Below are 12,558 nucleotides of genomic sequence, written 5' to 3'. Positions count from 1 at the left end.
CTTGCACGTGTTGATATAGGCTAACATCCCAGTGCATTCTTATGCCATGTTTATAGAAGCGTTTCGACACCGCTACTTTTCCAAGTGCAATTGCCTCAAACTAGGTATAGACAAAGGTAAAGGCGGAATCACCCTATAAAGTGTACATCATTGAACCATCTTCCAATAAGTTAGACCTTCTACGAATAAACCACAGTTGTCTTTGACGTATGACAGGTCACACGTGCATAACAACAGGCTCTTTTTTTTTCTTCTTTTTTTTTTTTTAAATTTATTTTTTATTTTATTTACTTACTTACACACAGACACCAACACTGGATTATATGACTTGGACAACTTAGTTGACCATATTTCTGAAAAGGCGCACGACTGTGTGTCACAAGTAGGTATATAGGCTATACCCTACATTCCCAGAGCTGTCACCTAAACGTATCGCTCCTATACGACGTGTTAAAATGTCTTGGCACAATTAATGAGAGATGATAATAACACCATCGACTTATTTTCATTGTAAGGTAGGCTACACGTCTGATGTGTGTGGAGTCTATTCGCGCGAGTGTAAAGGCATAAAATGTGTTCACTGTGACGAAATCTGTCCGTTGAAATGAAGGGTATGCAGACAAAGGAGAAAGTGCATGGTGTAGGGCTGGATATCTCTGTTAGTTGTCAGCGTTAGTCCGTGGCTATGGAATGCTAATGAGTAAGGGGTCTCTCTCTCTCTCTCTCTCTCTCTCTCTCTCTCTCTGAACCCCCCCTCCCCTTTTGCTCCTCTCTCTCCCTCCCACTCTCCCTCTCTCTTCCCCCTCGTCTCTCTCGGGGAGAGAAGCGGATCGATAGCTGACCCGATGGTTTGGCCAATGCTTTATTTATCTGGCCAGGCAATGATATTATCAGCCTTGAACGTTATATACAGCAAACGTCTTCCTAAATCAACACAAAGGGATCGCTTACACAGCGATCTGTGCTTTCTCGCAACCACCTCCATCTCTGTCTCTCTCTCTCTCTCACACACACACACACACACACATACACACACATACACACACACGCACGCTCGCGCACTCGCGTGCACAAGTGCGCGCAGGAACACACGCACGCACACACACACACACACACACACACACACAAACACACACACACACACACACACACGCGCGCACACACATACGGAGGCGTCCCCTTATGTTACATTCACAACTGGGGATATTTTATACCCTGTAGTGTTGGATTTGATCCATGGCTTTAAGCTTGTCTGTGAGGTCTGCGGACGACAGAATTATAATGCGATGATTGAGATTGTTAGCAGCAATTGCACGTCATTCCAGGTCGACTGTATAGTCACTATTGCACATAGTGAGCGAAGTGACTCAGGCCATTTTATTTTATAAAAATGAACAGAAGACAAAAATCCCAAAGGAATTAACTTCATTTAGAATAGACTAGGCCTACTATTTTCCACTCTTCTGTATTCAACCATTTCACAATGTTTTGCTGATTAAGGTGTTAGATATTCCATGCGATGGTGAATCACTTGTTGTCCATTGTCTTGAATTAATTTCATAGGCTTTAGGCTTTACAAGATGATGTGCACGAAATAACCATGTGTACTTCAGAGGGTCTCCCATTCACGCGTCCCAACGCCTCTATTTGAAAAATGTTATTGTTTCAAACTATTTGTCAAATGTGACTTATATCGTCAAGTAAGAGAACGGAACTGTGTGTTTCCATTGCTTTGCTGTGGTCCATTGCTGTGTGGCTACCCAACACGACCGAAACCATTGGTTGTATGAGGTTTGGGAAAATAGGTTCGCTGACAACTTAGGATAATAAATGTTTCGCTTTCAGACAGATATCTCAAACGTGAAATCGCACCCAGCTGCTTGTGTAAGCAAACAAATAGCCCCGTGTTAGGAATCCTTCACTTGTGGTTTGATGAATGAAACCAGACAAAGGTAAATGGTTATTTAACTCATTTAGGAATAACACTTTGGTAACCAGAGTTTCCGAAATTACCGGGGCACAAATGGGGCCTTTAGTGTGCTAAAGATCCCCCTCCCTCACCCACCGCAGTCAGTCATGTGCAACAATAAGTTATGATAGAACATCCAACATGTCACACTTTTTTTCTCCAGAAGGACTAGACCTACTGGGATGCCACCAGCATACCAGCATACATGATCCAGAGATACCGTCTGTGTAACATATTCGGACATTGACTTGGCTAATCTAAAACCAGTTAAGACCCCAAACATTATACCCTGTAAGAGGGAAACCGTTTTTTTTTTTTTCAAACTAAAATAGCCTAATCAACAATTATGATATTCAGTGTAGGTCTAATGTGCGCACATCCGAGATTATGATAGACCTATTTAAATTTAGCAAGTAAATGCAAGTAACACACAACCGAATTGCACACCACCAATGGATTTATCAGTTACCAAACGGCCATAGCATGTTTTATGCTTGTTCGTAGTTTTGTAGTTATATGGCTTAGTTAATTAGGAACACATGGCATGAATTCAGTTATTTTGAACTATTGCTTTATATAGCCTGTAGTGTAACAATTTTATAACAGAATGCGCTCAGCAAAGAATGAAAGTATAACTCTATGGGGATTTAGAATACATTATGTAGACTACCAGTTGAAAGCTGCATTTAATATGCTGGTAAACAATTTAGTCGAGGGCTTGAGATATAAAATTGATCGAGACTGGTCGGTAGGTCCAAGCAACTATTTTCAGTAAATGTCAATTTCAACATTTATGCGCGCAATCATATATTCCTTGCAGGCTAATTTGTAGACCTATGCCGGATAACGTTGTATTACGACCCATTCTCATTATTTAAAATAATTCAGTAACATGCCAAATAGCTATAGCTAGCAAAGTATGCTATCTCTATTTTATTATCAGTCTGTTTCTAGGTAGATGAGTTATAGGCCTAATGCCCAGCTAAGCAATTTCCGTGCATGTAAAATTGCTGTCTATCGCATAGCAAAAATGGCTCATCAACTTTGCAGTCGCCAAGTGTCCATACAAGCTCAACTCTAAATGGCTCATATTGACATATATAGGAAATACATTTTAGGATTATGTTTATGTAGCCTAAGAAATATGTTGCATAAATTAGATCGTCTGAAAATCGTGACCTCATTTCCATAGGGAAGAATCAGGCCTGATCTGGCGCCCACCACGTGCTGGCTAGGCCTAGCAAGTGAACAAAACGATATTTTCATGACGCTGAAACTCTAACGGGAGCAATTGGGGACATTTCCCTACATCACAGGCAGCCACGCAACAATAAGTTGGAATCGTATATGAAGAGATCAGGGAACGCACAAACACATCAACCGTCGTCAGTAGTGCCTGCTCCCCTCCCCCAATCCTAACATTGAGATATAAATAAAAAAGCATTGTAGTGCAGTAGTCCCAGTTCATGTTGCATCCTCATACTACACTCATCATGCTAGCTACACCAAAAACTGGCTGCAGGGGAAGATGTAGTACAGTCAACAGTGCTGTGACACAAAACAGCTCCAGAGGGAAAGTCTCTACATTTCCTAATTGGCACATGGCTACAAGACACAGTTTCTTTTTACCGGCATATTCCAATGCTATGTGCTTATTTGAGTCCTATCTTCATATATGTGTGTGTGTGTGTGTGTGTGTGTGTGTGTGTGTGTGTGTGTGTGTGTGTGTGTGTGTGTGTGTGTGTGGCAGTACAGTCTCTCCACACGGCCATAGGTCTTCTTCTGTGATCCATACGCCATTTGTAGAGGGCAAGGAGACAATGGCGGGTGCGAGAGACAGCTTCACTAGCCTGCACTCAGTGCACAATGTATGTGAGGGCAGGAATTCTATGTGTCTAACACGTTGAGGACTTTACTGACGCACTCATTATCTTCTAGATGTACAAGCAGTCCAAGGCCGCATCCACAAACACACATGCCTTTCCTCCGCACATTTCCCCTCTCATTTGTCTCTGCACCGGCTTTATAGCTCTCTCTCTCTCTCTCTCTCTCTCTTCACCTCTCTCTCTCCATCTCTCTCTCCCCCCCCTTCTCTCCCCTCTCTCTCTCCCCACACAATGCATCACATTCGGTGTCCCTATCGACTGGCTTACATGCTGTAAAATACATTTTCCAGATTGATCACGGGTATCACAGCAGCTTTGCAGCGGGCGTAACCCTCTGCCAAATGACGCCTACATCAATATTGAAGCATACTATCAAGGTAGATTTTTTTAGGGGCGAATATACAGTTTCGTTTCAGCGGTGAGAGTGAGAGAATTGAGAATCACCACGATTAAGCCACAGGAGGTACAGTAACCCGGAGAAACCTCGGTTGTGCGCATGCTTTCATTGCTGTCTGGGAAAAATATTAAACATTAATGCAGCTCGCAGGGAATGAGCAGCGTCACTGGCTGCCGTGTAATTCTGCACATATCCTCGTATGCTTCTTTGTGTTGATACAGGCTGTACTCGGCCAACTCTGTGGGTGCATGAAACAGTAACATACGTATGTGTATGCAAGGAGCATACGGCCCCCATCTATAGTGATTAAGCAAGTATCATATTTTCCCATCGCTCGCTGCCAATGTGGAAGAATAGAGGCAAAGGGCCAGTGCTGAATTATCATTGTTTGTATAATTATGCAAGACAACACTTAAAAACGCATATCTGCAAACATTCTAGTATATGTGAAGACAAGTGTCGCAGAGAACAAACAAGGGGACCCCCTTATTTGGTTTGGCGTCACCAGACTATATACCACCACACAAAACGCCCGAGCGGCGTCACAAGGGTCACATGAAAATTCTTGAGAGTGAGACATTGTTGCCTATTTCTTTTTTAATAGTACAGTCACCATCACACAACTTCATCAACCGACCCTTCTGCAAAAGCTGCATCATGGAATAAGCAAATTGAAGGCAACAACCAATAAAATTCAAGAAACAATGAAAATTTCAAGACGAAACAAACAAAATGTATTTGAAATGATATATTAAAAGTGCTTTTGATTTTCATGTCTCTCCTCTTTGACTGATGATCGACTCCATACACACTCATGACCAGGAAAAAAGCGCCTCGGACGTCCTCTTTCCTTTAAAATGTCCACGAGGTCAGTTTGCTGTAGTTGCACGTCCATTGTATCAATTGGGAAAAGTTCAACCATCAGTGGTGATATTGTCATAGCGATTAGACTGTTTCTTATTTGTCTAAATTTCTTTATTTTTCTGTTTTAAATTCTCACTTCAATTTTAATTCTTGGAGAACATAGCTTCGACAACATATATCGCACTCATTATAAGAAGCAAAAGGTTATATCAAAAATTATTAGTATAGAATCACAGAGAACCTGGTTTAGAACCAGAAAAAATACAAAACAGAGAGGTACATAGACACAGGACATTTCTTATAATTGCTTGGAAACATTATTTTCCCGCTAAGTCTTGATTCTTTTTTTTTCTTACTGCGCATATGATGTTTTTCATTTTATTTGTATTTTTTTTTTTTTTTTTTTTTACAAAAAAAGAAAATAAAGACTAGTATTTTACAAAATGAAGAGTACTGTTCTTGAAGGTGAGCGTGGACTTAAACAGGTGTAAGTCCAGTTCCATATTTTCTGTACATAATGTATTCCATCTCAGATCTTAGTCCCAGAAGACCAAAAAAAAAACATGTCATGTCTTCCAAGTTGTTCAAAAAGGTCCTATATATAGTCTTCTTGTATGGGGATGCTGAATTTTGGTCCTTTTTCTCTCTTTTCACTCTCTCATTCGGATCATTGGATGGACATGTAAGGCCAGTTGAAGCTGCTCCCGGATAATAGCATATCCCTGATGAGGGTTTCAATAGGAGTTTTACCTACCAAGCGGACGAAGAACAGCTGCTCAATTACCGATGAAGAGACGGTGCGGAGAGAGGGCAGCCGCAGCAAGAGCTTGCCAAAGCGGCTGGGCTGGTTGGGATACTGGCTCCTCACGTATTCCTCCAGGGCGCACTGAGACTTCTCCTGCAGGCTTTCGATGTGAGCCGCGTCTGACAGGCCGCAAGCGTCTGTGCCGCCAAAAGAGAACACAAAAGCACCCTGGTTATCATTCAACATCAGCGTTACGTGTTATTGACAAAGTGAAATGAACAAACACACTGCCCAAACATGCTACATCACATTGAGTAAGAGGGACTGTCATAGAGAATAAACAAGGGCGATCTGTTGAAGTGGAGAACGCACCACACAGTGGCAGACAGCTCTGCACCTTCATAAACCAATCAAAACAAAGAATATGTAGCTAACGGGCATGGAAATGGTTTGCTGCGAATGGCTTCTTACATAGGGTTGAGGAAGCTGCAGGGGCGGAATGGTATAGGCCTAGGCCTAGGCTACAGCCTGGGTTCTGACTCGGGGGACTGAAGTCTATGGAAACATATAAACGACACTGATGAATCTGAAATTGCAATGGCTGTAATATGACCTAATTACTCTCTGTATAAGCTGTTAAGTCATTTCACCGCTCTTTTCTCGATAGACCATGTTTGGCCTATTTTTAAATGTACCCTGGAAAGGCCGCTGGAAGCAATCAAATTTATTAGCAGGGGTGAAGTCAATAGTCACGCAAAAAACACGTAAAAATACGAAAAGGAGCCAGCACAACAACACATGAGAAATGTGTTTTGTTCCTACACAGTCGGGGGTTATGTAGACCTATTACAGCCTAGGCTTGCATAAAGAGAAAAATATGTTCATTTCATGTCTTAAGATATGTTTGCGGAATTTATCACATAAACTGTTTACCACACAGTCCACGGCACAAGTGTCGTACAGAAAACCTACCGTAAACGGTTGTGCAGGAGGCCAAGCCTATACTGGCATATGGACCGTTATGTGGGCCTGACTATGTTGTATTAAGCCACTGCTTTGTAGCGAGTGCACAAGAGAGATAGCCTCAATTCTCTAGCTCTAATACATTAAACAGTGGACAATGGTATCCGAGAGGCTTTTAAGCCTCATCTTGATTTCTCAGGGCTATAACTCACTATGGCCAGACACAATAACCTTATGAACTCGCGGACTGCGCGGGGGCAACGCTGAGATCGCGGGTTGATTTACTATGACCTTAGACGAGGTGGCACAGCCCCATGTATGCAAATCCGTTTGGATTAACGTTGAGTGTCCCTTTTCAATAAATAAAACAATTAATCGGAGCGAAATGAATTAGATTTCGAAACCTCTTGCAAATTATAAAAGAAAAAAATACTTGTGAAACGTAACACAATGATTAAGTTCAAAGCATTTCTGCACTGAGCTGCAGTGAATGCATGTGTCAAAAGAAAGCTCGTGAAAGGCACCCCATAGTTCACCATACATAAGGCCTAACCCCTCCGCCATTCCACTGGCCCATTTTACAGACCTGAACATAACACACACACACATATTTTCGAGAGTCACATTTAGTAAGTAGGCCTATATGTGGCCACAGATATTATAATTTCAGTGATTATGAGGGAGTATTACATAACTGGGAATGCGTGGGTCGACATGTGAGGCAATTACCCAAAACTACCCAAGTTTCCTGTTTTAATATGCTAAAATTATGTCATTTTGTTACGCATACTGCTTACAAACAGTGCAGGATCTAGTAGGTCTAATCTTGAACACATCTTACTCAAACTACTAACTGTTTTTTACGGGAAATTTAATCAAATAGCGAGGGAAGAATTTTTCTGAAGGCTCATACTACATGTCGTCCTCTTGGGTGAATTACTAAAACAACAGAGAAAAGCTAATGTGAAATAGGACAAGTACACACATATATATTCATGTGCAAGCAATTGAGTTAATTTTACACCACAGTACCATTCACATATAAGCATCGACTGCATGTCTGTATGTTTGTTTCTAAACGTTCGTTTGCGATATGCGATAGTTAGATTTTTGACAGACCTCTAAATGTGCCCTGTCAAATACAGCATGACAATTTGAACTTCGTGTGTAACGGCCAGAAATGTTAAAAAATATCCAAAATTGTGAGAAAGTCCTTATGGACAGAAAAAGCAGCGTTAAAACCCTCCGTGCCGCTGGGGAGGGCAACATAGAGGACTGGGGAGGTTTAATGGCATTGAATAAAACACTTCCTCTGAATCCCCCTTTGGCCACCAATCAAAACAAGTTCAGTGAACACTCAACCTCACTATGTACACAGCCCATCTACACGATTTCTGAAAATTTCTGAAATTTTGATTCATATACTATAATATAATATGAAATATGACAATATGATGAGCAATTAAATACATATTTAGTATTATGAAATCGTTTAATTTTAGTTTAGAGAAGTAATTTTAAAGTGTGATTCAGTTAGATCTCCCACAAGCCTCTATGGTGCCTATGAGGGCATCGACAGTGAAAAGGTAGCCTATTTTAAAATATATTAATTCACCAAACATTACAAAACACAAATTATTGTTGAAATTAGACGTAATTGTGAAATTATTTAATTGATATAATGGAATTTTACAATAATTTGCTCATATCCAGAAGTTCCATTGAATATTTGTCTTGGTCTATGGTAGATTTAGGCTTTTGCTCCACTAGGCCTCCCCATTACCCCTACGCGACTGCTTGGACAAGGTAATAGCAGTAAGTGTCCACAATCAACTCTAAAATATCTATATTATTACGCCGATTACAAATGGCGTCCTTGCCTCAGTTGGATTCTTTATGAGCGGTAATCTATGGGCGGTTTTTGAAAATTTGTCATCCAGATTTTTAACCATTAATTGTGGCAGAAAATATATGTAAACAAAACAAATAGACTAGCATGAATAGTTCCATCTATCTCAAGCATAGTGCATTTCAGATGTGAGCGCACAGCAGGACTCTGATACAATGACGTATTAGCCCACTTCATCAGTATTTCTTTGATCAAGCTGCTAAGGATTATTTCCTGTCCTCCCATGACACGTGTTTGTGCGCGCAGAACAAGAATAAAAGACATGCACCACAACTCATAAATTCAGTTTGTGTCATATCTTACAAAAACTACACTTTACTGCTACGCAACTTTTGTCATAAAAAGAAGACACCTGCCCCATACTCCCAAAACAGTTTCACTAGGCTCATCTATAATTTCTGAAATTAACGTTGCATAATTTATATTTTTAGAATAATTATGAAATTAATCATGACTTCAATATTCTAACTACACGCATACAAAATATGTTTTTGAAAATAGAACTTATGGCGCTTTTCTTTACGTCGGTTTGTTTACTTTCTCTTACACTACTGACATGAATATGTATGCCTGTGGATATGCAGCAATCTGTTGTCAAAACAGCGCGCCAGCGAGGAGTATAGCCTGTACATCAGTCAGCCATAGCTTCTATGCTACTGCTTTTCTCTGTCTGCCTCTCGATGTCTGCCTACTGCCTACAGTATAGCGAGCAGGCCTCAGATCACGGCATGGTTTACCACTCACCTGATGTAAAGAGTACTATAGCCTTAATGCAGCTGTACTCTGCCGAGTCTACGTGGAGGGCCTTCAGCTTCTCGACCTGTTCCTGGAAGATTCGAATGTGATCCATGAAAGCCACGACGCGGTCCGCAGACATTGGAGAGGCGTGGAGGCCTGCCGCGGCGAGAAGAGGGGCCACATGCAAAGGCATGGAGCACTGAGCCGCGTTAAGCACAAACAATTCGCTCCACGTCAGCCTGAGAAGGGACACCTGGTCGGTGATCTGCAGATCGGGAAAGAAAGGGATGTTCCTCGCCCATTCCACGGCGCTGAAGAGCAAGCGAGCAGCCAGCTCGCAGATGTTCTCTATACCCATGATGTTGTTGGGCTGCATGCACTGGCTCCCATACCGGGACGTCGGGTAAGGCTCGGCCCGGAGCAACAACGAGATGTATCCGGAGAGATAGCAATGGCCGTTCAGAGGGTCCCCGTTCGTCAACGCGTACTGGCCAGGGTTCGGTTGGGTTGGAGGCATTCGTCCTCGCTGAACCGCTGACGGAAAGAAGGAGAAGGAGAGGAAATGTGCATCCAGGACTGATAAAACATTTTGTTTGTGTTTGTACAGCCTATGCTGCCTAGGCTGAGTAGTATCAGACAAACTAGCAAGTGTTTTCTGCTCTCAAATGGAGTAGTTAGTGTCAAAACTTCCCTCTGCCCTAAACATTCGCTACTGGTGTGTTGTACGTGCCCAATTCTAAATAAATGAATCTCCCCTCAACTATTTTAATATCTTAAAATTAATATAGTGTGCTTATACCCTCGATTGATGTTGCAGTGTTTACATGTGCAATTATGAATAGGCTATGCATCCACATTGGTTGAAACATACACACATACACTCTCTCACACACAGTTCAATATTTCTAGGACATAATGGGTGTTATTTTTTCCTAAATTACTGTTAAAGCCAGAGTGGCATTTGAGGGCTACATCTAATTTGTCCATGCAGCACATGTGTCCGTGTACTACAGTATTTATCAATCGTCTGAATGCTAAGAAATATAATCCTCTATCACTTGGCTGAATTGTACTACACTATACTACAAGAATGGCAGAAATATGTCAGAGCATTATCATTTAGACATTTACAATAGTTTTGACGAAGAGGCGTCTTACAGCTTTCAACAATATTTTCAAATAACAAAACATAAAATGTTTTTAGGGGGGGGAATTATTTTAGGGGATAGCATATCACGTATGTGTTAATAATGCGACACATTTAAAATGGGAGTAATTATATTGTTTGGGTTCAAGATTGACAAGGGGGGAAAGTTACGGCCTTCAATACATTAGGAGGCAAAACAATGTGCTCCGTACAACTTCTCTAGCGTTATTCAAGCTGCCTAAGATGTCTAGTCAGCATATGGAGCAAGAGGGGCGATGTGGCGATGTTGTCTGTTCGATGTAATGTACAGACACACCAAAAACTTGTGTATCACTACATATGTAAGGATGTGTACTAGCATGATCACGCACTCGCACTCACTCTCTCTCTCACACACACACACACACACACACACACACACACACACACACACACACGCACGCACACACACGCACACATACACACACACACACACACACACACCGAATCTTAAACCTAAAATCTAAAATACTAAAAGCTTATTGTGATGTATAGCCTATAAAATAGGTTGGACGGTAACAAAACGTCTGCTAAATCAGTAGCTGCTTTGTTAGGTCGACCTGCATTCATAAGCCTGCCCTCTTGTAGCTGCATTGCCATTTACCCTCTCTCCTCTCTCACATGAATACGCAGACATAGCCATTCCCTCTGAAAGACATGGATGTAGTCTACAATATGTTCTGCCGTATGTGTGTGTGTGTGTGTGACCATTCCGCAACATGGCAGTGCTATTCGTCTATGAAACGTATGCGTAATCATAATGTGCCATTAAAAAAATATATTCACCTTCCCGCCGCATTCCCACTTTCAAACATTTCTTCAGCCGACAGTATTGGCACTGATTTCGGTGGTGTTGGTCAATGGGACAGTTCCTATTGGCACGACATGTATACGTTAAGTTCCTCCGGACACTCCTCTTGAAGAAACTTTTGCATCCTTCGCAAGTAAACTGACCGTAGTGCTTGCCGCTCGATTTGTCTCCGCAAACAACACATTCTATATGTTGACTCCCAGTCCCCTTGTTGTCAGCAGTCCCTGGTGTTGACGGGGGTCCGGGCTGACTGGGGGTCTGCGGAGTGTGCGGTGCTGCCGACGCCGTCTGCTGTTGCTCCCTCGCCGGCTGAGTTGCTGGATTGGGGCCGCTTTGAGGTCCTCCGGCCACGTCTTCCTGCGGATCTCGCCAGACGCTAACTACCATTGCCATATCTCGGGCCCGGAAAGTGCTATAAAGCGAACTGATCGCTGTGATTTATAAATCGGCAGGAGAAAATGAGATCTCAAACACGACAGTGCAAAGTCAAATCGCAGCACGCAATCTCATAGGATAAAGAAGGGAGTAGGCTAGAACACGATCAATACATTCAAAATACAAGAGTCGATAAAATAGGCACCCGATCAGGATATGCAAGTATCGGGAGGCCAGTTCCAAGGTAAATTGCAGTCAGCCATTCAGGAACCCAATCTTGAAGAAAAAAGCGAGTCAGACGTAACAAATAGCAGTTTGGTATAAAATAGCCAGAAAGGAGACTGGAGCGGTTCACATGGACGTAGAAATGAACACAAAATCTTTCAAAAAAGACGCGATCCAAAGTGCTGTGAGAAATAAATTCCCTTCTCTTTTCTTCCTTGCTCCTTACTCCCGTCTTCGCTGTTGGAGGGGAGGAAAAAACTGAAGAGCGGATTTTACATCTATATTCTTAAATAAACCTCATCTCGCCCAGCAAAAAACCGCGTCGCCGAAGTGCCCATGTAGTTTCACCTCTCCTGCAGGAATGGAGCGAACGAGAAGAGATAAAAAGAAAAAAAAACAACTAATAGAATATGCAAGAAGGAGAGACCCAAAAATGAATGCGCTTAAACGGGAAGACCAGCGGAGCAATGTTTCCGAAACGGGGATCTGC

General features: G+C 42.0%; 1 protein-coding gene across 1 annotated transcript; it reads right to left on the bottom strand.

The window, feature by feature from the left end:
* Window positions 1–4,843: 4,843 nt before the first annotated feature.
* nr2f1a (nuclear receptor subfamily 2, group F, member 1a) lies at window positions 4,844–12,091 on the bottom strand. The gene is made up of 3 exons (XM_083673583.1): window positions 11,444–12,091; window positions 9,478–10,005; window positions 4,844–6,058 (listed from the first exon to the last, which is right to left on the bottom strand). The coding sequence occupies exons 1-3, from the start codon at window positions 11,859–11,861 to the stop codon at window positions 5,784–5,786; spliced, it is 1,221 nt and encodes a 406-aa protein (XP_083529709.1). The 5' UTR covers window positions 11,862–12,091; the 3' UTR covers window positions 4,844–5,783.
* Between the last annotated feature and the right edge of the window lie 467 nt (window positions 12,092–12,558).

This window comes from Argentina silus (genome assembly GCF_951799395.1).
Source record: "Argentina silus genome assembly, chromosome: 7".
NCBI lineage: Eukaryota > Metazoa > Chordata > Actinopteri > Argentiniformes > Argentinidae > Argentina > Argentina silus.
Note: the sequence above shows the minus strand (reverse complement) of the source record. Positions and strands in the feature narration are given on the sequence as shown.